General features: G+C 37.8%; 1 protein-coding gene across 2 annotated transcripts in view; it reads left to right on the top strand.

The window, feature by feature from the left end:
• The window catches only part of LOC127837342 (ATP-binding cassette sub-family A member 2-like), a 58,031-nt gene extending 30,558 nt beyond the window's left edge, over positions 1-27,473 (top strand). For both annotated transcript variants that reach the window (XM_052364300.1, XM_052364299.1), the window contains exons 16-48: positions 289-484; positions 1,242-1,411; positions 2,196-2,299; positions 2,889-3,003; positions 4,649-4,839; positions 5,419-5,569; positions 6,657-6,861; positions 7,390-7,554; positions 7,725-7,822; positions 8,262-8,371; positions 8,688-8,819; positions 9,354-9,434; positions 9,712-9,908; positions 10,133-10,288; positions 10,671-10,913; positions 11,377-11,487; positions 13,078-13,888; positions 14,686-14,809; positions 15,101-15,212; positions 16,259-16,322; positions 16,870-17,044; positions 17,619-17,734; positions 18,335-18,482; positions 19,372-19,495; positions 20,333-20,465; positions 20,690-20,810; positions 22,399-22,470; positions 22,799-22,905; positions 23,866-24,007; positions 24,591-24,725; positions 24,909-25,012; positions 25,530-25,863; positions 26,427-27,473. In XM_052364300.1, the coding sequence (XP_052220260.1) occupies positions 289-484; positions 1,242-1,411; positions 2,196-2,299; positions 2,889-3,003; positions 4,649-4,839; positions 5,419-5,569; positions 6,657-6,861; positions 7,390-7,554; positions 7,725-7,822; positions 8,262-8,371; positions 8,688-8,819; positions 9,354-9,434; positions 9,712-9,908; positions 10,133-10,288; positions 10,671-10,913; positions 11,377-11,487; positions 13,078-13,888; positions 14,686-14,809; positions 15,101-15,212; positions 16,259-16,322; positions 16,870-17,044; positions 17,619-17,734; positions 18,335-18,482; positions 19,372-19,495; positions 20,333-20,465; positions 20,690-20,810; positions 22,399-22,470; positions 22,799-22,905; positions 23,866-24,007; positions 24,591-24,725; positions 24,909-25,012; positions 25,530-25,863; positions 26,427-26,612 (5,433 nt within the window). In that variant the 3' untranslated portion in view covers positions 26,613-27,473. The remainder of the gene's footprint in view (positions 1-288; positions 485-1,241; positions 1,412-2,195; positions 2,300-2,888; positions 3,004-4,648; positions 4,840-5,418; positions 5,570-6,656; positions 6,862-7,389; positions 7,555-7,724; positions 7,823-8,261; positions 8,372-8,687; positions 8,820-9,353; positions 9,435-9,711; positions 9,909-10,132; positions 10,289-10,670; positions 10,914-11,376; positions 11,488-13,077; positions 13,889-14,685; positions 14,810-15,100; positions 15,213-16,258; positions 16,323-16,869; positions 17,045-17,618; positions 17,735-18,334; positions 18,483-19,371; positions 19,496-20,332; positions 20,466-20,689; positions 20,811-22,398; positions 22,471-22,798; positions 22,906-23,865; positions 24,008-24,590; positions 24,726-24,908; positions 25,013-25,529; positions 25,864-26,426) is intronic.
• The last annotated feature ends 354 nt before the right edge of the window (positions 27,474-27,827 follow it).

Here is a 27,827-nt window from a genome sequence, read left to right as displayed (position 1 = left end):
CTTTATACTTACGATAACAATGTATGCGAGTATATTTAATATGCTTAATTATTATACAATTTAAGACAGCAGAATGCATAGATAATTCCAGACAGATTTTGCATTATTTGTTTTGTATGTCAGACTCTCACGTAGCTACAAAACACAACCGAATTTAACGAATATATGATAGTATTCAGCTGAATAATATTAAATATGTTATAGCATTTAACATTTCAGTGATTTCATTGAATAAGTTATGTCATGATTTTTCTAAAATGTTCCCACTCTTAACTCTTTATTTTACAGTCAGATATGGACATCAACCGAACGCTGCTGAATAAAATAATTCAGACGATTTCGCAGTTTGATCACGCGTCGTGCACGTGGATGGCGATCTTTGGTGACGTCAACATGAACGTGTTTCGCGGCTTTAGTACGGAGGTTGAGTTAGAGGACTACTTTCTAAACAAACAGTTCCATGATCACGTGACTGTAATAGCCGGTGAGTAGGTAGCGTTTCGTTGTTGTTGTTTTTTTAAATTCGCATGTCTTGCAGTGATTACGCATGTGAAAATAGAGTTCATCTGCTATATTTTATACCAATTTTACCTTGACAAAACTACTTATCTCTAAACATGACCATAACCGCTGAAACAACAGCATTTAAAGAAATCTATGATTCAAAATATTTATATTAAAAATAACACATCGGTGTTAAAACAGAAGCGGTTATCATTTTAATCGTGTAAAAATAACCAAAAATGTGTGTTAAGAAACAATTAAAACGATTATGTTCATAGAATGCTCTTGTTGTTGTTTTTTTTTGCACTCATATTTTTCGCCAAACAGATTGCAAACATATATTTTGGAATGATTTTTTAAGTCCGTCTATGCATTTGTTTATCAAACTGATACCATATTGTTTGGATTTCCGGTTTACGCATTTTTATACACCTATATGCGGTCAGTATTTTAACTTTGCGAATTTCTAATAAAAGGTGGCCTTATGTCAGAGCTCGACGCGTATTGCAAAATCTTCGAACCATAGCAATCATTGAACAAATAATTTACGTAGCAGTACCGGACATAAAACGTTTATTAGTTTAGTTACGTCCTATTTTTCTTCATGCACAGATGCGCGCGACTTACTAGTTATCATAAACCAGTTAATCTCATATACTACACATTAACTATGCAAGTTCTTTAAGTGAATGAACACTTTATTATACGTTTCCTTTCTATTCAATACATTTGTCTAGGTATCGTATTCGAGAATCTTGATACGTCACTTCCTGTGCACGTGCGCTACAAGATACGTCAGAACGCGACGCTGAACCCTCCAACGAATCAAGTGCGCATGCCTTTCTGGTACCCTAGTCCAGGATCGAACAACCTGGACTACTACAATTTTGGATTTGTGTGGATTCAGGTACCAGCTTTGTAGTGCCACATCATTGACAATTACTGTGAAGAAACAGAGGATTGCATTTCTACAATTGTTTCTTTTGCGATCCCACCTCCTCTAGTAACCCACTTATGCCAAGTGGACTCCCATTCTTCTTAATTGGATCAATTTATTTCCAAAATTAGGGATGTCTAGTATACTTATTTCTATACTTCGAATATTTCCTACAGAAATTCCTTGAAGCAAATAGCGCAGATCCTGACGAGACGCCGCATCATGCGGCGTCTCATCTGGGTCTACGCTGTTGCCAATGCCTTTTTTTCTAGACGCTAGAAATGGGTTAATGTTCGTGCTATATGAACGCACTTCGTGCTTGATATGGAGTTTACGAAAAATCTTCCACCGTGTTATGTAGATATACCACTAATCGCGAATGGAAAAGTTTTTGTTTTAAATTTTTTCATCGAAAAAGCATGAGTATGATTGTACATTTTCTTGTATTTTGCTTTCCATGTTGTACGTTAAACATACCGGTTTACTTATTCGCTATTTAATTTGCTATGAAAATGTAATGTGGTATGCGCGGCAATCTCACACACATCGTTTACATGGGATTTATCCAATATTAAGACATCAAAGTACTCGGAAATCGGCTGTCGCTGTTTGCGTATGACAAAAGTCGCTTAATACAATACCAAAAGAGTGTGAACACGCTCGGGTGGGGAATTTCAAAGTGGTCGCATAAAAGATTCTCTAACTCAAGTGGTCGCATCCACAAGACTGACTGTATAAATGGTTGTGTTTCCAGGACGCTATCGACCGCGCCATAATTTACCTGCAGACCGGGGGTCAGTCTGCGACCCACGGGGTTCTACTGCACAGGATGCCGTATCCCTGCTGGAACTGGGACCAGTAAGTGTGACACGGCATAGTGAAGACTGTTTAGCTTCGTTCTTTATAACTCGGCTTAATGCATTAGCGTAAACTGTCGTCCCTGATTTGCCCTTGCAGTACACACAGGCTTATCAGGGACAATACATTTCGTCTTCACTGGATTTTCATATGAGACTTCATATGAACACACAAATCCATAAAGTGGAAACTGTCGTCCCTGATAAGCATGTGCACAGGAAAATATTGGACGACATTTTACGCACATGCATTACGACCAGGATTTACCGAACGTGCCTCTATTTTACTGTAATTATTGTTGTAGAGTGAAAAAACAGAAGTCATAAGGTTGACATAGCCTTTATATAGACGGGCGATATTTCATTTTTACATATATATAAGCAAAACATCCCTTTATCGTTTATGATGCCCTGAAATTCGCCATCTTTAATTGCAGATTTGTATGGCTTTTATCACTTAGGTGCACTGTGTCTGATTCTCTTTTAAATCGTGGGTACATGTCTCCCGTGCCTGATGGGTTACTCAGTTTCTGAAGTCCCTCGGTTTGAAAGTCTGAGCCTGTGTCATACCTATGTTCGTGTGTTCCCAGGTTCGTGTGGCTGATTCAGCACATAGTTCCACTGTGTCTGATGCTGTCCTGGGTGTACTCGGTGGCCGTGCTGGTCATGAGGATCGTTTACGAGAAGGAACATCGCCTAAAAGAGGTAGGGTCACATTTTAGCTTAACCCATTTATGACTAGCGTCTAGAAAAAAGGCCTTGGTAAACAGCGTAGACCCAGATGAGACGCCTCATCAAGGTCTGCGCTGTTTGCTTAAAGGAATTTCTGTAAGAAATATTATAAATATAGAAATAAATATACTAGACATACCTAATTTTGGAAATAAATTGATCGAATTGAGAAGGATGGGAGAGTCCACTAGGCATACATGGGTTAAGAAAGTAGCTCAAACCAGGGCTCGTTTTCACCCACCTTTAGTCTTAAGAATAAGGAATAGATTACGAGCTTAAAAACTACGTTAAACGTTTGAATATATTCAGGCTACCACTGAACAAAATCTTCTACAAGAGGAATGATGTAGATAGGGGTGGCCACTGCCAAGTTTTACTCAAAATTATAGAATTTCTTGCATATTCTAAATCTAAAAGAATGTTCGTTCATCGTAGACTTATATCTAAAATGTGTATGGTGAATAAGGGGCAAAGACATGTGTATTGATCGTACAAAATCGTGTTATGTTGATACCAAGTGTGCGCCACAACGTAAAAATTGCAATTGTTTCATTTTCGACAAAGTCTCTTAACCTTTAGTTTTTTTCGAATTTGGTAGTGTCTTTAACATAAGACCCGTTTACGACAGTTGACTGCGATTATTATTTTTTATTCATGGGCATTCATTAAAACGCATACACTCTACTTAACTCAACGTCAAATGAATATTAATCAAGCACACAGAGGATATTTGTTGGATTCGGTGGATTATCAATTTTAATTCACGAGTGATCATACAAAATTATATTTTAACGAGTTGCGCAGCCACTAGTGAAACAATATATTTTATATGATCACGAGTGAATTAAATTCGATATTCCACCGAATCCAACAAATTTTCTTTTTATTTTAATGTCTTTTTTTCACAGTTTACATACATTGTTAAAGAGTTTAACTAAATAATTTCGCAGGGATAATGACGCCATTTCGTTAAAAAAACGTCATTTCACAGTAAACAGTGAAAATTATCGATAATTTTCACTTTTAAGTTTCACTGTTTGAAACAGTGAATTTATCAGTTTTAATTCACTGATATTTCTCTTTAAACCACCACAAAGCATAAAATAAAAGTATACTTTAAACTTCGAAATCCTGTCAAAGATACACACATGGCAAGCACGTTGAACAGAAAAAACGATACGAGATTCAAAACAATTATTATTTAATTAATCAAGGCGTATCGATTGATTACCTGCTTAGCGCAAGACGTTAAAGATAGCGATCGAAAGAACAGATATCCATCATTGATGGAGTCTTCTAAGTAAATACTTGCTGGCCATTAATCGCAAAGGATGAAACTATGAGCCGCTTTCTCAGAAAATTTGACTCAAAGCATTTGCTTAAGTTTCATCCAGTCCGCATAGGCTAACCAGGAGCTTTACTTTCCGCTTTTATGGAAATTTCGATTTACTTATCCGTCTTCTTAACGAAAAATAAGTGTAGGCGGAAAGGGTCGTGCCTGATCAGTCTGTGTATATTGCACCGGTTAATCTGGGATGACACTTTACGCACATGCATTACAAACTTTTTTTAATACGAAGCCATATAGTAAACAACACTACTGTTTTGCTTACTGTAGGTGATGAAAATGATGGGGCTAGGCGACGGCGTACACTGGTGTGGATGGATGCTCACCTCTGGCGCGCAGTTCACACTGACGGCCGCGCTGCTCACTCTGATGTTGCATTTTGGGAACGTTCTCCCGCGCAGCGACCCATGGATCGTGTTCCTGTTTCTGGAGAGCTTCGCCATGTCTTCTATCGCATTTTCGTGAGTATTAACACTGGTTAGTTGAATATTATTAGTTGCAGCTCGATTTCATCGAACGTTTTGGGCTTATATGTATATACATTATTGATTAGCATTTTCTGGGAGTATGCATTTCTTGTTGCGTTTTGAACTTTTGAAAGATTATACGAGGGCTCCCCGAGTTAGAGACCAAGAGGAGAACACGATATCAATAACACCATGGCGACCAAATTGATAATTCTAATTTCTCTACTTTTCTGCAGAGTCGGCCAAGGAATGAATTGTAAATATTTCCCTCTTTATAGGATGTTTCTTTGTCAATACAATCACAAGATTATAGAAAGCACGTAAATATTTTTTTACCGGTATCATTATGATAACTCATAGATAAAATGCGTGTTTTGAGGGTTGATAAAACAAAATGTTAAATTATTTAATGTATTGTACGACCTTGTACAAATATCACATCAATAATCTTGTTGTAAGATTCTGCCATTTAACTGCATTAAAATTTCTACATGTTAATAGGAAATTAATTATATATGTATTTTTAGAGAATGTTCTATCCCTTCACTTGTATATTTGCTTTTCAATCTGCAGGTTTTTGATCGGTAGTCTCTACTCGAAGGCGAAGCTGGCCGCTGCATGTGCCGGGATCTTCTACTTCGTGACGTACGTGCCTTACATATATATCGCCATCAGCGAGAGCGTGCGAGGGATGAGGATTTCATGCATCGCCAAAATGTTTGCCGTAAGTCCGGTATTATGAAGTATTTGCCGTAAGTCCGGTATTATGAAGTATTTGCCGTAAGTCCGGTATTATGAAGTATTTGTTGTATGTCCGGTATTATGAAGTATTTGTTGTACGTCCGGTATCATGAAGTATTTGCCGTTCGTCCGGTATCATACGATGTGTGTCGTGCTCACGATAGAAATAACAGTTTTGAGTATTTATATAATGATACAATTTTTGACGTACTGTTTCATAAACTGTTCGCCGTTCGCGCTGAATCATTTATTGAACTAGCGGTTTTATGTTTTATTTGCCTAAGTCCAGCATCACTATTTTTTCCCGCAATTCTGGTATCATAAATATTTTCAGTACATGCGGTATTAAAAATATGCTTGATTTTGAACACCACGAAAGTGTTTGTCGTATGTCCATTATAAATGCTGTTTGATACATACTACACATGTGTTGCTGGTTCTAAATCTGTATATGTTAGTTTTGTTTGTTGCACAATAACGCGAATATATTTCACTGTGCGTGCTTAAGTGTCTAAGTATTCAAGAATCAAAGCTTAATGTAACATTGAGTATATCATCGTTACCATTTCTGTATTCAAAAAAATTTTACTCCTTTCCATCAAAATTGTTTTAAATATGTTCCGTTTGCTTTCTGAATAAATGCTCTTACGAACATGCGTTCTACTTGTGAACCGAGGCTTTCGTGTGCCTTATTGACATATATATCCTTCCCTACAACAAGAAAACATATGCCTGCGTTGTGTTGATTGGTATCAAGTATATAACTCTCCGCCACCGTTGTCATAAATCATTTGACAAATAACCTAAGATAAGATCTATAAAGACATCGCGATGATTTATCTGCGTAATGTGTCGTCCAAGATTAGCCTGTTCAGTCCGCATAGACTTATTTAAGCCTAAACTGAATTTTGTTACACTCAAAGACTTCTCTAAACGAAAAATTGCCGAAAAGCAAAAATGTCGTCCTTGAGTAGCCTGTGTGGACTGCACAGGCATACCTGGGACGACAATTTACGCACATACATTAAGCCCCGATTTCCCACAGCGAGACTCATCTATTTCAAATTCAGTCGCTGCTATCCACCACGGCCCTGGGTCTGGGCGGGAAGTACTTCCTGATGTACGAACTGGAGGGCACGGGTGTACAGTGGGCGAACCTCAGTACCTCCCCGCAGGAGAATAACGCTTTCAGTCTGCTGCACGTGCTACTAATGACGTCATTTGACACAATTCTCTATTTCGTGCTCGCCTGGTACATCGAGAACGTACATCCGGGTAAGTTAATTAATTTGTGATAAACGGGTGGACGAGTAGATATATTATTCGAAAAAAGGCTTTAATTTGCGGTCCCAACCTTCAACGTATATATTTAAGTATAACGTTTACTCCCAGTTTGCGTGCAGTTAAGTTAGTGTTCCTTTTTTATTACCTATTTATTTTTTAATAATGAAAGTGGTCATTGAATAATGTTTATAGTCGTATTTGACGAGGTGGCGCCAAAGTGTTATTTCTAATACTTTTAACGGAGCCAATGTGTAAGGTTTAGACCAACAATCGCTATGAATCGTGAAACATTCATGCACCCGGTTAAGACAAAACAAAATTTTTTATTGAAAACAATATTTTATCCTTTGAAGAAATGTATTTAGTATAAGTAAAAGTATAAAGTTTACTTTTGTTAAGACAACATCCGCAGCTTACTTATGATCTCATTATATACGCATTTCATTCGCCTTTACTTCATGCAGTTTTGCAAATTTCTCCATTTTCTCTCATATCATTGTTGTTTTGTATTTCTTGTAGGAAGCTACGGAATTCCAAAGCCCTGGTTCTTTCCACTGAGTCCGAAGTATTGGTGTGGTGTCAACTTTGATATGACGTCATGCGACGTCAAACGATTATTCGGCATTCGTCGAAAATATGACGTCTTTGACGACACTTGTGACGTCAGTAACAGCATACACACGGGTATACTTCGGATTTAAAATGTATTTGACTATGTGTCGAAATGATGATATTATCTTAAGGTGCACGTCCCGTCCTTTTATATATGCGGTTTCCTTAATAATACAACGTTAAATTCACTTTGGATGGCACGGTTACATTCCTTGAAATAACAAGCATATACTTTAAAACAGGGTTGTTGCGGATCGGCTGCCACAACCAAAGTGATTGTCCGACGGAAGCTGACGATCCGGAACTGATTCCCGCCGTCGTCGTGAATAACTTGAGGAAGGTATGAACCGTTTTGTAGGCATTTTTATGTACAATGGAAGTTGCCACAGCTCGGGATATTAAACCTGTTGTTAACTTTGTTAAATTAAGGTTGAAATGAGTCGTGGAGTGTAGCGGCCAACGCTTAATTTTGATGCAAGTAGTATTTACAAACAATGGAAAAATAAGCACGGGCACTTAGTCTTTTGCTTACAAAAATCTTCATTTAAGCAGTAAACCAAATTTAAGCAATAAAATGCATGTTTCTTAAATTGCATATTGCCATTTGTATTGAAATCGGAATTAATACTCAATTACAAACGCTTGGAAGTGTCGTTTCTGTTTTATTACACTTTCTGAAGGCTCTACTGAGATCAAGGCACGGGGAAACTAAATTGGTCATATGATAACCAAATGCATGTTATGTCTTGAAAATCACTTGCGGGAAATGCTGATTCCAGACGTATGGTGGGTCGGACCGTTCTGCTGTAGATGGGCTCTCTTTCACTCTCTACCAGGGTCACGTGACAGCGTTCCTGGGACGAAATGGCGCTGGGAAAACGACAACGATGTAACTCCCGTTGCTACATTTTAAATTCACTAAAATTTAAAATCCTTAACACATTCGAAAATTGTTTATAACATCGACGTTGGAAAGAAAAGCTTTAAATGTCTTAGATTTAAAAAAATATTTCTGAAATAAAAGTTCCCTTTGCAAACATGTGTATTTGCGATTGTGTGTTCAAGAAGGTATCTACCTGACAATTTTTTGAAAAACTTGTCAAAAATTGGACTAAGAATCTTATATATAAAGTGTCAGGGCGTATGAAATCGGATTTTATAATGATGCCTTGCTAAAACATGACATGAATCATGTGTTATTAAAGGCATATTCTGACGGGCCTATTTCCTCCGACTTCCGGTACTGCCACCTTGTTCGGGAAGGACATACGGACGGACATGAGCGAGATCCGACAAAACATTGGCGTTTGTCCGCAGCATAACGTGCTCTTTCAGAGGTAAATCAAACACGTTCATTTACGGCGTATTTTAATTTGTCACGAATTAAAAAAGCTCCTTATATATTAGTTACACAAACTTATAGTTTTGCATTGCGTTGGACTAACGGGCTTATCGGAATATTTCATTTTTTTAAAGAAACACATCTCCAGATTAATGTACTAGTTTATATGTATTAATTGAAACCCGTTTGTTCGTATATATCGAGTCTGTACGCCAATAGGCAAGATATTGTGTTGTTGTAATATTGTAATTGTTAAAAGCAGTCGGTTGGTTATAAAATAATTCCGATACATTCGTAATATATTTATGTGTATTTAAATGTATATACTAAATTGAGACATGCGAGATTCAAATTACAAAACCAGTCTACGAATTTCTTGAACAACGCTTTTAAACCTATTAAAAACATCAACACATATATCAACTATTTACAAGTGTTGAATGCCTTTTCAATTAGTATAAATAGTTAACTATGTTTTACGAATGCATGACTTTCAATTGTGACCTCATCCTGAAAAGGTGTTTTTCAGTATGACGGTTGCAGAGCATATCTGGTTTTATTCGCGAATAAAAGGAATCTCACAAAAAGACACACGCACAGAGATAAAACGGTAACACCAATATAATTAACACATTTTTATTAACGCAAAATACTAGAAACGACATAAGTTACAATTGGCAAAAGACAATTGAATACTTTAGACGTTTAAACATCACTATTCATTACTAGTACTATTTTTTTTCGTGATCACTCTTGAAATAAACTACAATTGTGCGTTATATAATTGAATCCTCATCTACGAACGTTCTTTATTTCAAACTCCATCTCAACGCAAGATATAGAGAGATGAAATGTTATAAGCAATTTAAATGGAGCTTTGTTTACAGCTTCCTAAGCGACCTGTCAATGGAGGACAAGCAAGACGAGCTACCGGACGCTCTTTCCGGTGGGATGCAGCGGAAGTTGTCGGTTGCCATGGCGTTCGTGGGCGGGGCTACCACCGTGTTCCTGGACGAACCCACAGCGGGCGTGGATCCGTACTCTAGACGGGCGATTTGGAACCTGCTGACTCATTACAAGACTGGTATGTGTTTCCGTCGTAATCATTTCTTATTTCCAGATACATTGTGTAATTAAATAAATCAAAATGTTACTTCATTTGAGCAGAAAAAAATGACATCACATTTGAATAATATGTCATTGAACACACATTTTAAAGCGTTTAAATGTGACAAAAAAGTGTGTTAAGAAGCATTCATATTTATAAATATATGTGCAAGTAACATACCGGCATTTGTTGACTCCTAGGTCGGACAGTCCTTGTTTCTACCCACTATCTGGACGAGGCCGAAGCCATCGGGGACCGAATATTGATCATCGCTGACGGCCGCATCCGCTGCGGAGGGACGCCGGTGTTCCTCAAGTCAAACTTCGGTGACGGACATGTATTGACCATTGAGAAAGGTAACGTGACAACAGCTGCTTAGATACATCCGTCAATGAAACAGTTCGAAAGCTCAATATTTGATTTAATGATTTTGCATGCATATTTTGGGGAAAACCACTTAATTTTGATATAGTTTCTTGTACGAATCCTTTTCTACAGAATGCAAATTTGAGGAACGTTGTTTAAGAAGTAAACGTCCTTACAACACACCTTGCATGTACCTTCAGTCGTGAATTTCCATATTGTCCTTCATGGCTTCATTTCATTAAAATCTGTGTACCATATAATTTGATTTTCTATATTTTACTTCGCGATAAATGTAATTCTATTTTAACATAAAAGTTGTGATTGCATCTTCTACAATAAATTTAAATTACATGTAATAATTATTTGAAACAGACAGACCTACCACGTCCAGTTCTCACATTTTACACGAGATTCAACGCGTGGTGCCTCGCGCGTTCATAAGGTCAGATACCGGAAGTGATGTCCGCATCGTAATTCCGGTTCATGGACGGGAGCGACGGCTGCTGTCAGGCATCCTCCGGTCGCTGACACAGCAAAAAGGCATGCTCGGCATCGGCGGTTTCAGCGTGTCGGACACGGGGTTGGAGGACGTGTTCGTTAAAGTCACTTCCGGTGGTAAGCATAAAAGGTTGTTATTTCTACCGAAACGACGTTTATGTTTTGGGAGTATACCGGAAGCACCATGAATTAACCATGCATGTCCTTACTTTATCTCGCCTCAGGTCGCTTGGCCGCGCGTCTGTATGACCGGAAGCTCAAACTTGTCAGGCTATGTATTCCTACAATGTTCAACGTATAACTTTGAAACTTATATGTATTGTTCTTTAGCATAGAACGCTGTACTTGGGAAAGGTTATTTACTTTCACATTGTTTAAATATATGCCTCTGTTGCGTAGTGTAATGTATTTAACATTGAGATATCAACACTCTATATATATATCATTCTAACAATTCTTTATTGATAAAACAATTTAAGCTAATACTATTTTTCTGACAAAATGAACACATATATTTGTATTGCATAAATAACATTATCACAACTTATGGATAAGTTTTGAACTTTTCTGTCGATTTCAGTCACCGGAGGTCTGGATCCTCATATTCGAGACCACGGAAGTTCCATTGAAGATGAATCGTGTCCATCCGGGCAGCAGGCCCCATCAGACAGTCGGCTGCCCTTTGATCATAGTAAGTGCAGTATAAGAAGATAGCGTAATTTGATTTTGCTGAGCCATTTGACCCTGTCTGCTCTTCATTTCTTGATGATAATGTATAACATATACAATTTTATCCCCACGCTTTTTGAAAAGCGTGGGGATATTGTGGTTATCTCCGCCGTCCTTCTGTCCGTCTGTCCGTCCTGGCCACTATCTCATCCTACACTATAAGCACTAGAACCTTTAAACTTACACACATGGTAGCTATGAGCATATGTGCGACCCTGCACTATTTGGAATTTTGATCTGACCCCTGGGTCAAAAGTAATGGGGGTTGGGGCGGGGCCGGGTCAGAGATTTTCACTCATGTTTTTAGATTATTTTACTATAATTTCTTCATTTCTACACCGATTGTCTTCAAATTGATACCGAACCTCTCTTATGACAATACGGTCAATCTCAACTATGCATGACCCCATTACCAAACCTGGGGCGCCCCGCCCACATAGGCCACGCCCACCCAAAATTTCAGTTTTACCAAAATTTCTTCATTTCTACACCGATTCACTTCAAATTGATACTGAACCTTTCTTATGACAATACGGTCAATCTCAGCAATGCATGGCCCCATTACCAACCCTGGGGCACCCCGCCCACATAGGCCACGCCCACCCCAAATTGCCTTTTACTATAATTTCTTCATTTCTAAACCGATTCACTTCAAATTGATACTGAACCTCTCTTATGACAATACGGTTAATCTCAACTATGCATGGCCCCATTACCAACCCTGGGGCGCCCCGCCCACATAGGCCACGCCCACCCAAAATTGCTTTTTACTATAATTTCTTCATCTCTACATCGATTCACTTCAAATTAATACTGAACCTCTTTTATGACAATACAGTCAATCTCAACTATGCATGGCCCCATAACGAACCCTGGAGCGCCCCGCCCACATAGGCCACGCCCACCCAAAATTGCCTTTTACTATAATTTCTTCATTTCTACACAGATTTACTTCAAATTGATACTGAACCTCTCTTATGACAATACGGTCAATCTCAACTATGTATGGCCCCATTACCTACCCTGGGGCAACCAGCCCTCATAGGCCACGCCCATCCAAATTGCCTTTTACTATCATTTCTTCATTTCTAAAATTTACTTATAATTGATACTTGATACTGAACTTCTCTTATGACAATACGGTCAATCTCAACTATGCATGGCCCCATTACCAACCCTGGGGCGCCCCTGGGTCAAACATGCGGCGTGGGGATACGCGTCGGCCTCTGCCGCGCCATTTATAGTTTAAATATTGTTCAATATTCAATTCCAAAATAAACACACGGTAGGTAAAAACATATAATATGGAAGATTATAAAGTCTTTTTTTTAAATAAGCACCACTGATTAATTTTTTTTCTCCAAAAAACATTAAAATAAAATATTGATTGTGAAAGAAAAAGTGAATAAAGTTATCTATTTTTATGGTATGAACTTTTATTATATGTTAAGCTCAATTAAACACAACAGCCTTAGCCGTTAGCCTTTTTTTTAATTTCCAGGTTATCAACCTTGTATAAATACTATCTCTTACTATCTTAAATGTTTCGCAGACGACGATGACGTGTCTCTTTTGAACGACCATTACTCAGCGGAAGCAGACGACAATCGATGTCAGGCGTGGAACCATCTGAGAGCGTTGCTCCGGAAACGACTCTGGCTCACCGTTCGCAACCGGAAGGCACTGTTTTCGCAGATAGTACTTCCGGCGGTGTTCGTGTCTATCTCGATGACCATCGCGTTGACTGCTCCTAAGGTCTCGGACCCTGACCCAGTTACGATGACAACAACGCAATTCTTCGATGAAACGCAACCGAAGGGGAACTATGTTCCGTTCTCTGTGAAGCATTTGAAAAGAAATGAGGGACCGCTAGAAAACGCGTCCATGGGGCTCTTTAGTAGCGATGCAGATGAAGACCGTTATAATGCCTTTATTGACAAGTTGGCGAATACTTTGCTAATTCCATCAGGCTTAGGAGCATCATGTTTGATCAAGTTAGACACTTATGTAAATAGTATAAGATCCGTTAATAATTCGCGTACAGGTAACAATACTGTGTTCAGTTACAATAATATCAGTGGTCGGTCGTTCAATGAAGAGTGTGTTCGGTTTCTTTCTACAAATGATGTGTTTAGATCTCGGGAATTCAGCGCGGAGCATGTAAAGTCAGTGTTAAATGGTCATCTGCGAGGTATTCCGAAATGTTCCTGCAAGAAGGACAATACTGGGTTTTCTTGCGATTCGTTTACCAGCCCATCGGAAGTGCGACTGATAACTGGTGACGTCATACAGAATATTACGTCATCCGAGCAGAGCGAGGACGACTACTTTTTATATACTACTGATGACTACAGACTTCATAGGTCAACACCGTTTTCAATCATAGTGTTATAATTTTCATAGTATTTATTCTGAAACCTGTGATAAAGTGTTTTTTAATCAACGAATCAAGAAAACGAATGACATCCAGTTTGTAAACGGATATTGTACATATATTGTATCATATAAGCCATTTCGGAACACACGTTCGCTCAAATACGCGTTGCTTCATAAAAATAATCGCGGTTCCATAAATATGTTGCGTTAACAAAAATATTGTGTGCAGTAATGTTCGGTAATTCAATAATTCAATCACTCGTTTTATGTTCCGTAATTAAAATTACATTATATAAACAACTAAAATCGAAAATAAATGTTTGAACACAATATACCAGATGATCTTAGCAGAAAGAAATCTGTTTCGTAAATCTGTAGGTCTGTCGTTTTCCTTGTCGTTGGATTATGGCTGTGTAAAACCCAGTCGGATTACACTTGGGACTTTTATGATAAATATAATCAGTATGCCCAGAGTACACTGTCACTGCAATTTACTTTTTCAATACAGTCACCACTGTTGTCATTGGCAGACTAAATACCCACCTTAAATATAATGAATGAGTTTCGCTCTGGAAAACTAGTATTTGCACAGGCTAATAAAGTACGGTACTTTCCGCCTTAACTTGATTTGTAATGAAAAAGATACTTCTTACATCGAAAAATTGTCAGTCACGATTAGCATGTGCAGACTGCATGGGCTAATCTGGGACGACACTTTACGCAAACGCATTAAACCCCGTTTCCAAGAGCGAGACTCAAATGTAACGTGTTCCATTTATTTCAGATACGGCGGCCTGACCTTCGGTGGACAGCTACCGTATTTCCCCGCAAAGGCCGCAACACGACCACAAGGTAGTGACGTGGCTAGCCGCTTAGTCGACATGATGGCTGTGAAGGAATTCTCGCAAGTAGGTGTCCCACTTTGATATGTGACCCATTTACATAAATGCCAGACACTGTGTTTTTTCTTATATGATTAAACTGTTTTAATATTATATTAACCATCGCTGAAATAGTGTGTGCACTACTAGACATATATGTCTGTACATTATGTTTATGTTCGCTCAAAAATCATCCATAATTGGTTCGACTAGGAGGAACGCAGTTGGACCTAAATTGCATGGTTTGATTAAGGAAAAAACGTTACATGTATACTGCATACTAGTAATGGCCTAATGAATGTTACTTCAATGATCTAGGTGTGGTATAACCAGAAAGGATTCCACTCAATGCCGGTGTATCTGAATGCCATGAATAACGCCCTCTTGCGGGCCACGTTGTCCATCCATAAAGGGGACCCAGCGACCTACGGTACGTTCTTGCGTTTGCTGTTCACAAAATGTAGAATTTCATTAGCCAGTATTAATCAATATATTCTTGATTTAAGAATGAATGCCGTAAATAGACTTGTGAAAATACACTTTGCGTTGTCAAAAGTACTGTGGGGACACAATTTTGTTCTGTCAGCGGCAAGTTTTTTTCTGCCAGTGGCAAATCGTTTTAAATAAAAATTGAAGGCAAGCGTACGTGCCTTAAATATACATTTTATTAAAGAATACCAGATTCAATATACATGTACATTTATATCAATCGCTGCGAAAAAAAATATCGACTGTGAATACAATATGTAAAAATATGTTCTTTTAAGACACATTGACAATAACTATTTATGTGAGTTTCCGGAAATTGTCTTGGCAATTCGATTCCTGTCTATCCATAGTTGAGTTCACAAAGTTGTTTGTCGTCATGGTTGCATAATCCAGTCGATTTAGTTTTCACACTTTGAAGCACGGAATCTTATGTGGTCGTTTGTGTTTTATGCAGAGAATACACCAGTATTTGTTTCAGATTATATAAAGGTACATACTAACAAATTATATACAGTTTTTAATTACAATATATAATGAAATTGATCCTGCAAAACTGTGGACTTAAATGCCAATATGAGTCGTGTTCTGAGAAAACTGGGCATAATGCATGTGCCTAAAGTGTCGTCCCAGATTAGCCTGAGTGTGCAGTCCACACGGGCTAATCAGGGACGACACTTTCCGCCTAAATGAGATTATTGCTAAGAAGAGACTTCATTTAAACGAAAAATGTCATACAAGCGGAAAGTGTCGTCCCTGATCTGGGCCGACACGTTACGTACATGCATTATGCCTAGTTTTCACAGAACGCGATTAATACATACATGAACATCAGTCTGGGAAAACGGCACTGCATATGTGGTGAGTGTCGTCCCTGATTAGCCTGTGCGGGCTGTACAATCTGGGATGACACTTCACACACATGCATTCAACCCCGTTACTCACAGCGAGGCTCACATTATGTTAATTACGAAGCTTTCCATTGAACAGGAATAACGCTGGTCAACCATCCGATGAAACAGACTGCAAATGATTACCTGAACTCGGACTATATGTAAGCGATCAAAAGATTATGTTGGGTCCGTGTAAAACGTGCAATAATCCTATCCATGGATGTGCTTAACTCAGCATTGCACCGAGTCGCAGTGCTCTACCCGTTTCCATTGTTGTGTGATGTTACCACAATCCCCCACGTATTTTTATCACTGCCGACTCGATACAATGTAAGAAACTCGTGGTCAGTACATAGTACCCTATAGTTAAATCAAAATAATTAGTGTTACGATCTATTTGTCAGGACTAATAATAATACATTTAACACACACCTGTCCCCCGTATGACACATCAAAAACATACTATGCCCCTTTCATGGTGCACGCATAAAAAGGAAGCGCTGTTTCTCTGTTTACGGAAGCATAATGCAACCAGACTGGTTTAAGTTTCTCGTTGTACAAATCAATAGGGATGCAACATCATATATGGTAAATGTTACCAACCATATTAAATACTCTAGTAAAGTGCGGACGACGAGGATCAACACATTTTTTTTATACGTGTGCTGTTATAAATTGAAAGCATTGACAAAACTTTTAAATTTTAAGCAATGGAGGCACCGACGTTCTCATGGCGATATTCATCATCGTCGCTATGGCGTTTGTACCTGCGAGTTTCGTCGTGACGCTGGTGCACGAACGCGCGGTGAAGGCCAAGCACCTCCAGATGTCCAGCGGGCTACATCCTGTCGTGTACTGGGCATCGAACTTCATTTGGGACATGGTAGGCAACGTAGCGTGAAAGCAGAAGTCGATGAGCCGCGCCATGGGGCAATTAGAGCTTGATGAATGCGCGCGCAGGCTAATAAGGGCCAAAACTCTCCGCTTTAACTGGATGTTCGCTATGGCGAGATTTCCTTTAAACAACACCATAAAACAGGACAGAAATTAGTCCTTTCTGATTAACTTATTCGGACTGCACAGGTCAACCAACAATTACGCACATTCATTAAGCCCTATTCTGCCAGAACGAGGCTCATCTATATTGGCATTTTCCACACAATCCGGCAGTTCCTTGGTGTATTGAAATCAATTTTAGTCTATAACAATCAACATGCACATTAAATACACTTTATGAAATATTACTTTAGTGGTCTATGTTATTTTTACATGTCTGTTGGTGCTGAAAAATACGGCCTGTTTTTAGTGAACGAGGAGAAACATGAGAGATTATGTCGTAATTAATGAAATATTCTAATTTATACGCTTTTAATGTATTATCAATTTTAATCACATAAGCAAACCTATGTGAAAATCTCAAGGAGAAACAGACATATAACGGATGTTCCTGATTGCAGGTGAACTATCTACTTCCGGCGGTGTGCATCATCCTAGTCCTTCTAGCGTTCAACATCGCCGCCTATACACAAGGCGACAACTTTATGGCGGTCGTGCTACTGTTTCTAGTTTATGGGTACATTTTAATGTCACACCGTTTTGTATGAAGCTTGTCACTTAGAAATACGACCTTGTTATTCTTTATTGACGTCTATTGTTATATAATTCTTTAAAATTTTATTCAACTGATGACATACTTGTCCGAAAAAGTAGATTCACACACAAATATGTCTGCAATTATATTATGCCAGCGCTAAAGGCGAGGCAACGCTGCATGTTTTATTAGTTGAAAGAAGTGTTTTATTCTTTCACATTTATACACTTTCGTCTTTCAAATATGACAGTAACAGTATATATGTGTAATTTATTCGTTTAACAAAAAGAATAAAGTCAAAGCATCACCTTTTCTGCGTGTACGAAATTAATATATTTATGGAAATGTAGTTCTTTCGACCGCCTCGTGGTACTTAAGAAGATAAAAAAAAGGAGCAAAATATCCGAACATGGAATGAATCGATAACAGCTTTTGTTGATAATTTATTGTTAATTGCAAAACTTTGTAATAAGCGTTTAACGACGATTAACTATTTTAATGTATCTTTCTAGCACCACAAGCATTGTAGGTGATACTTGTTGATACATATTCCATGCCCAAGTTGTCGCATTTGGTGCGCAGGTGGTCAATGACTCCGCTGATGTATCCGGTCAGTTTCCTGTTCAGGGAGCCGAGTGTCGCCTACATCTGCATGATCGTGGTCAATCTATTCACGGGAATCACGTGCGTCCAAGTCAGCTTCATGCTTCGCATCTTCGACTTTGAGCAGGTGAGAGAACACGCGACATTACAAGTTGAAGACAAAACATATGACACGATGACCCTTAAGAGAGAGAACACTCTACAGTATGGCTACAGTAAGAGAACAGATTATGACAATCATTGAAAGACCACGTTACACAATGGCCATGGAGAGAACACACGACATAATAAACATAGAAAGAACACTTAAAAACTGTAAATAAGACAAAACATGGCATGATGGACTTTAAGGGGCCACGTGAAATCGTGAACGCAGAGAGACCACGGTAAATCACGTGGCATTATATCTTTTTACTAAGAGACAACGAGACATTATGACAATGGAGAGGCCAGATGACAATGAAAACATTGGGATGACATTTGAAACCATTAAAAGGACAAATTTTCAATGGACTTACCACGTGGTATATAGACTATTTGGAGAAACATCAGTTAATATAAATATAAATTGTACTTAAATTATACTGATCTATGCTTGTGCTGTTTTTCGAATGAACAGACAAGCGTTATCGTCCATGTTGCGCTTAGCCCCGACCCACTTTACCTCTCTTAAAGTAATGATATGGAAAAAAATATATATCGAGGTTCAGTTTTATATTGCATATTATATGTTCCATTGTAACTATCAAATTAATATAGTAGTAAACTGGCTATATCGCTACTGTAGTTAAATAAATGCAAATCTGTTTCTTTAACACAGTTTAGAGAGTCGATTAGTCTTAGGGTTTAGACTACTATTTAGTTTCGGTCTGGTGTTAAACGTAACATGGTGGCCGAATTATGGATACAACAGAAGCTGTGCATTTCATGACAGTTTGCATTTAAATCATTTAATTTATACCGTTTTACAAAAAAGTTATAAATTAATGGAATACTATTTAAAAACTTTTTTTCAGAACATCTCTGGTTGGAATGGTTTCCTAGGTAACCTGTTCCTGATATTTCCAAACTATTGCCTTGGTCACGGGATGATGACAATCGCTTTGAATCACTATAGCAACCAGTACTACTCACATATGGGTATGTACTACAATCTCTATAGCAACAGTAGTACTCGCATATGGTTATGTGCTAAATCTCTATAGCAACCATAATTACTCAAATATTGGTATGTTCTAAAATCAATATAGCAACCAGTACGACTCACATATGGTTATGTGCTACAATCTATTTAGCAACCAGCCAGTACTACTCAAATATTGGTATGTACTACAATCACTATAGCAACAAGTACTACATACACATGGTTATGGCCTAAAACAATATTTCAGTATTATGATGCTTATTTTCGAAAGTAAATGCTTATTCTAGACATATGAATATACATCACTATTATTCTTAAATACATAAAGCGAACTGATGAAAAACAAGCATTCAACATTTGAAACTTGCTGTAATCATATTTTTGCCAGGATAATCAAACATTTCAAAATTCGCTTGACCACACTTATATTGCACAGCGCGTAATGAATTTGTATTTCATGCCCCTATGTTAAAAAATACTGACATAAGTCGCATATTTCGTAGTACTGTTTTAAAAGTTATGATGTTGTACATAATAGTATTCATATTTTTATTTCGCATTTTATTGTTATGTCATAGTTTTACCATTCACTATTTGCACTCTTTATTCCACAACCAGACAGGTGATATTAAGCTAATTCTGTCAAATCAGGCTTAGAAATATCCTCGAATACAAAACTAAACACAAAATTCATAATGTCCCCAAATATGTTGGAACAATGTTTTATGTAACTTCAAACGAAGACAACATTTGGGCATTTATAAAGAAAATAAAACTAGTTCTTTTTGGTACTTTATTTTTAAGTACTTATCCTCCGAAGTATTTGCTCTCAGGTTACCATGACAAAGTGACGTCAGCGATGACATGGAACATAACGGGAAAGAGGCTGGTTGCCATGGCAATTGTTGGCGTTGTGTCATTGACCGTAACATTGTTGTGCGAGTACGGCTGTTATTGTTGGAAAAGGTAATGCATGTCATTGTTCATATATCATGTTCCAAGTGCTTTAACAAATAAACGATGATATTGAGGTAATAACTATTCCAAAACCCGTAATGTTGTTGTTTGTTTTTTTCTGTGCGGATAACCAATTTATTTGGTTGATTTTTCTTTTTCAAACATCTTGCTATGGATATGAAAATCTCAGCAATAAACAATAACAAACATACAAACATATTCTATACTGGTAGGCACAATCCATCTGTACGAACGGAAGTTGAAGATGATGACGTAGATATTGAGACGGAACGCCAGCGAACACTGATGTCTGCAAATGATAACAAAGTATTGCGGGTGGAAAACGTTTCCAAGGCACGAAGAAATGCAATTTGAATGGTTTTCTCTGTTCTTCTTTCGAAAATACAATGACATAGACGATTGCAATAATTGGTTTTGTATGTGACAGTCTAAAATCCATTTTTTGAATGCAATATTTTTTAATATATAACACGTTATTACAATTGGACCTAAATCCATTCAAATGGGTTCTCTAAAGCAATCAGTGTGCTCTTAGGTACTTAGATACAGCATTGAGCGTCTCTGAAAGTCTCATATGCATTAATTGCCACAACGGTTTGAAGGTCTCCTAAACGTTTAAAATAACTTGACATTTATAAAATGTCTTGGCGTCTAAAATGCAAATATTATTCGAGAAGGTATTTGACCAAAAGTTAGTCGCGTTGCCGGATAATCTATGTGGTGGTAACCTATTATGTACGCTGTGGAGTTTGTAACGTGTTTGTCAGAACTCTTTCGACTGTAACGAAAACCGTTCCACTCCGAATATCGTTTGCCCAAAGCTTAACTCTAATGACAAATTACTATACAACCGCGCTAAATATGCGTATATGTCCCTGTTAATGTTACGACTTAACTTATCGCCGTATTCAGAATCAGAATATCAGAATAATTATTTTAAAGTTGATTTATTGAAGTGTGCACTTCTGAATATTAATTGCTAACCAGAACACAAGGCAACTGTAAGATATATATATAAAAAGTAAAGGGTATAATTACGTCATACGTCAAATTATAACAATGAATTTAACAGGGCCTTAAATAAATCAATAAAAATTGTTCTTTTGCTAACCTAGCTGAAACAGAATCCGAATTTAACTTATACAAAGGAAATATTTTAAATTTTTGTTCCATTTTAGAACATTCATCAAGATGTTTGCTTAATGGCATTTGTTTTGTTGAGGGATCGCGCATTTGTTGTTTATAAACAGTTCGTCGATAACGTTGTTATCCCCCGCCATAGGCGGAGGGATATTGTTTTGGCGGTGTCCGTCCGTCCGTCCGTCTTTCCGTCCGGCCGGCACTTTTGTGTCCGGAGCCATATCTTGGAAGTGCTTTGGCGGATTTCAATGAAACTTGGTATGAGTATATATATGGATGAGAGGATGATGCACGCCTAATGGCATTGTACACCATCTGTTAATAAAAGAGTTATGGCCCTTTGTTTCTTGGGAAAATGCTTTTTTGTGTCCGGAGCCATATCTTGGAAGTGCTTTGGCGGATTTCATTGAAACTTGGTATGAGTATATATATTTATAAGAGGATGATGCACGCCAAATGGCATTGTACACATCTGTTAATAAAGCAGTTATGGCCCTTTGTATCTTGAAAAAATGCTTTTTTGAGTGTCAAATATAACACTTTTGTGTCCAGAAGCATATTTGCGGGGGATATCAATTCAACGAATTTGCTTGTTTATCTTCAGTATATATATAAGTACATGACCATGTTATTCCTAGCATAAAAATCTGTATGGTAGCACATAACCTCACGCGAGTCATGCCGTTTGTTTGGGAAGACTATATTGGGAAATATTAAATTTGTAATATGACACTAATCAATGACGAAATATTGAACCCTTTGTACTTTTCCCCTACCACAGGTATACACAAAAGGACGAAAGACTAAGATCCGCGCAGTCGATGACCTCACATTCTCCGTATCCAATGGAGAGGTGAGTGGTTTATCAAGTATCTAAACATTTTGGACTCATCGAATACCCTATCTTCTGCAAGATTCGATGATTTATTTCTTTGGCTTCAGAACTATTGTAGAAAATGTACATCCTAAATGTTTGTTATGTTTGGTTTCACACTGGCGTTATAATAACATTTTAGCATTATGGGTTTGAAAAGCGTAAAATGACACAGCGCAAAGTTCGAACTCACATTAACGTAATGTTTCTACTTTTAACCACACGCACTCAGTGTTTGGCTTTGCTAAGCTTGAATAGTACACATCTTTAACCCACGTTAACGTGCTATTTCCCCTTTCCCCCGCAGTGTCTGGGTTTACTTGGCGTGAACGGGGCTGGGAAGACGTCAACCTTCCGTATGCTCACGGGAGACCTGGCGTCCACCTCGGGGGATGTTAAGATCCTCTCCCAAAGGTAGGGGCAGTCTATAACGGTATTAATAACGTTAAAAAGATGCATACAATCAGTTGGTAAATGATAAATGCACGACTTTGTCCTATTTCACGAACCACATTTTTACAGGAAATAGTTTCAGTAAAATTTAATAGATAATAACTAGTCTTGGATTTAACATTTTGTGTCTGAACCTTTGGAATGATGCAAATATGTTTCACAAACCACATTTTGACAGGAAATAGTTTCAGTATAATTTAATAGATAATAACTAGTCTTGGATTTAACATTTTGTGTCTGAACCTTTGGAATGATGCAAATGTGTTTCACAATTATTTTTTATTTTGAATCGATACAATTTTACGAGATATCTCCGTGTTTAGAAACAAATGACTAATTACATGAGGGTGGCGTGAAATATATGTGCGACGCATAACTTTGTATAAACAGTAGATTATTTTCAAATAAATAGATAGTAGTGATGCGCATTATGAGACAGAGTCTCGGGCGTTGAAGCTCCTTGCCTCAAGGTCAGTACTACAATCTGAGATTGAAGGCTAATTTTGAATCACTTGATGCACAGTAGAAAACATATGTCAAAATTCACGTTTTTGCAATACATTAATATCTGTGTTAATTTGGTGGATAGATTTTGAAGTACGCTGACGAAAGACAGGTCCCTATGTCAATGTTTCGTTTCAAGGTCGTACGTGAGACCTATCGAGTCTTACAATTACTTTAAAATTACATTTCGAGTCTAAAGAGCTGGAACGAGAAACGCAAGAACGAACTTCCTAAGTCGATGGTCAAAATACGAATTTAAGGTCAAAATAGAAAGATGAATGGCAACTTTTCCGATCTTCAAATAAACAAAATATTGACGGGCGTATCGTTGTGGTACTTTTTATTTGTACAGTGTGCTCAAATCCATTATTTGTTAACCTGGTGTTGGTGTTGTTTACTTTGGTGTGTGCATTCTAGCGTCCATAGCAGCGGCCGGTCAGTCCAGCGCCATGTTGGCTACTGTCCGCAGTTCGACGCCATATTTGATGAGCTGACACCCATCCAGCATCTTCAGCTGTATGCCACATTACGAGGAGTACCGACACAGTATCAGCACACGGTAATACATGAACCATGATCTGGGAAAATGGGGCGTAGAGCATGTGCGTAAAGTGTCGTCCCAGATCACTCTGTTCGGTCCGCACAGGTTAATCAGGGACAACACTTTCCGCTTCAATGGTATTTCTCGCTCTTTAAACGCAAATACAACGGACAGTGCTGTTCCTGATTAACATGTGCGGGCTGTACATGTACATGCTAATCTGATACGACACTTGACGCAGATGCAATACGGTAAATTTCCTCACAACGAAGCTCAACTAATTGAGAACATGAATTCTTTAGGTGTGAGTATTATCTTCAAAATAATCACTGCATATAATGCGCAAAAAAAACGTGTTGTAAGCTAACATCGTACAATCCTCCTCTATGTCTGGACCCAAAACGGCAAGGCTTATAAAACAAGTGCATAGAACACGAATGTTCTCTCTTTCTGATTGAGATTCTGGAGTTTCATTGTTAAGTATATTCTAATACACAGGGGTATATAATTGATCATTGATGTCTCTCTTCGTCAATATGGACATTGTAACACGTTATATGTTTTACATATAGAACAAAATGAACAAGATATGTCTCTTTAGACCATTCGGCAGTGCCTGGCGTCGCTGAATTTACAGAAGTACGCCGACCAAATGGCGGGAACTTTGAGTGGAGGAAACAAGCGGAAGTTGTCGACCGCTATTGCGCTCATAGGGGACCCCGCAGTCGTCCTCTTGGTATGTTGGCGGGACTCGTCTGTGTTTTATTCAAAATAGATCATCTAGGTATTGAGAGACGCAATACCATTTTCCATTTAAAACAAACATAAGTTCATTGCTAAATTGTTAACTTAAAATGTGCCATCTTTAAAATCTTGCCAGGTACTAACATTACTTTTAGTAGTATAAACTTTTTTGTAGGATGAGCCCACTTCCGGTATGGATCCATGCGCACGCCGCCATCTTTGGGACGTCATAAACAAATTGACCAGTCGTGGAACAGCAGTTGTCTTCTCTTCGCACAGGTGCGGAGATGATTCATGTCTAAAATATTTTGTTTAGTGTTTATGTTATTTTTTAAAAGCTTTGTTGACTGTAACTGTATATGAACTTCATAACTTGCAATAGAAGGTATCATGCCTGGTCGTAACAAGTAGGCCGGCATGTCTCACACAGACTTGGGGTGTACCTTTCATTATATTTTTAACATATGAAGACATAGTTTTATATGCATTAGAAAGATCTATGTAACGCGTTAACAAAACTGAAAGTGTTTGCTTTTAGTAAAATTGCTAAGCGATTTTCTGTTCTGAGTCGATTGTGTATTTCCCATTAAACTTTAAGTTTCTTAGTTACATTATTTTTTATACTAAAAATTAGTTACTTCGTTTGATACAATCGAGAGAGTGCGCATCATAAAAACATATTAATGGACATGCCCACAAATACTACAAAACTAGCAATTTCTTGAGTTTTCAACAATAATAAAAAGTATTTGACGTTCAGAAGTAAGAAAGTTATAGTGTATTTTCCCTTTTTTAGCATGGAGGAATGCGAATCCCTGTGTTCCCGTCTCGCTATAATGTCCCAGGGACGCCTGCGCTGCATAGGCACGCTGCAACATCTCAAGGACAAATATGGCAGCGGATATACTGTCACAGTCACGTTGACATCATCAACGTCATCCGGTGAGACGCGCGCGTACATTGAGGAGCATTTGAGAGACGCCACTCTTAAGTACCAGGGTGTAAAAACCCTAGTTTTCGATGTGGTAGCGACAGGTACGGACTTGCCGGATATGTTTGAAACGCTGGAGGGAATTCCTGAATACCTGGGCGTCAGCGACTTCAGCGTGAACCAGAACACTCTGGATAAGGTACGTGTGCATTTTCGTTTAAAAAGCCTAATTTTATTCTATTTTTATCCCCTCCCAATAAGGTGTAGTAAGATGGACTTTAAAGTTGTAATATTCCAATTCTTCCTAAGGAACAATTCTTCCTTTCTAATGATTAACTATTTATTTGTGTGAAATGAATGGTTCCATTAAGACATACATGATAAGTACCTTTAATACATGTACAAAGTCATAACTGGAGTCCTTTGTATTAATTGGTTACTAATGTGGACACGCGAGGCGATCACAAGCTGTTATTTAAACCCTGTTAAAATTATGACTGACGTCCTCATGGTGGCGTTTTATAATACATTTACACAAAATGGATCTCATCATTTTCTGTCAGCTTCAGGGAAATCACTCTGCTCGTTTATTATTAATTACTAACATATATTCATGAGTATATCACCTTTGTTGTCGTCCATAGAGCTAGAATATGTTCTGAATAATAAACAATATGTACAAGGTTTGTGTCATATCGGCCTCAGCTCCTGATTTTGTTGTTAAATAATTTAATTTTAACTTCAATAATGTTCTGGTTTCAGGTTTTCATCCAGTTTGCTTTAGAGAGCCAAGCAAAGCGCGGCTCAATGCGGGGAAAAATCCGATCAGGCTCAGACAGCACTGATGACGTCATAGGAATAGATCGCAACGCAGACGACATGTTAATTGAACTTGCAGACAGAAATACAAGTTCCCATAGCGATGACTCGCTTCTTGAGATTGTTTGAGAGGTATTCTGTCATTTTAAATTGAAATGCAAACTCAAGTTTCACGTTGTTATATGAGCTGGTGTTACATATTTGAAAAAGATTTTATGGGAAATGCGTTTTGTCAGTAAGAAGAAAGAAAGTTTGTTTTAATGAACCAGCGTGTAACAGGAAACAAACGTGGATAAGAAGTCTACAGTATTGGCTGGTTTTATCTGAAGACGGCGTGATTATGGACCACACCATATGTCCACAAAGCTCGCGCGCTATCGTCTAGGGCATATAGCATAAACTGTGTCTGAACGGCATTCCATAGAGGCATCTGCTTCATGTGACCGTCCGTTCTCGCCACAGTCTGTACGCGTGACAGGCGGTAATTTTGACCGTATGTTACACGGTTCGTTATTTTTCTGCGAAGACAGAATATTTAGAACACGCTTTCCTACTTAAACATCTTAACAATGTCCATGTAACTGAAGGTAAAACAAGCGTGTGATTTTAACGTCGTTTCCATTTTAAGTTTGTATTGTGTGTTTGTTATAAGTTTAGATTGGTTGGATTGATATACTTTTGTGGTACTTGATTTTGTGTTTGTTATTAATTGTTTTTGTTTTGATTTTTTAAAAGGAACATTACTTACCTTTCTGAAGAAAAAAATGTAAACATTTCTTTTTCACGTGATTTTTTATTAATACAGTTTTAATTGTTAACTGTGTTACCGTATTGTTTATGTGAGTGGGTGGGTGTTTGTGGGTGTATTTGTTGAAAATGACCATAGTTCCGTCCTATTTAAGTAAAATAAGTGTATGCACGATATGATTTCATATTTATACCTTTTGAACATGTTATACACTTCTGTTACCATTATTTATTTATTTAGTATGCAGTCATTTAATATCTGTGCATAGTTTTTATATAATTTAAAGGAAGATGTTCGTATGTATGTATGCATTTTAAGATAATTAGATACACACTTAATATTTCGTGTTGTTTATATCGTATTTATCATATAACGTATGCCTGCGATTGACACCGATATAGTTATATCATGTTTACATACATTTAGTGTTCAGTTCATATACTGGTTGTGTTTTCATTTGTTATGCGCTATTTGTTTTTTACAAGCTTGTTTAACAACGCTGCAACCTGCAATATATATGAGCCTCGCTCTGAAAATGCATGATTGAATGCATTTGCGTCCCAGATAAGCCTGTGCACTATCAGCTTAAACTTGAG

The sequence above is a fragment of the Dreissena polymorpha genome, chromosome 7 (assembly GCF_020536995.1).
Source record: "Dreissena polymorpha isolate Duluth1 chromosome 7, UMN_Dpol_1.0, whole genome shotgun sequence".
NCBI classification, from domain to species: Eukaryota; Metazoa; Mollusca; class Bivalvia; order Myida; family Dreissenidae; genus Dreissena; species Dreissena polymorpha.
Note: the sequence above shows the minus strand (reverse complement) of the source record. Positions and strands in the feature narration are given on the sequence as shown.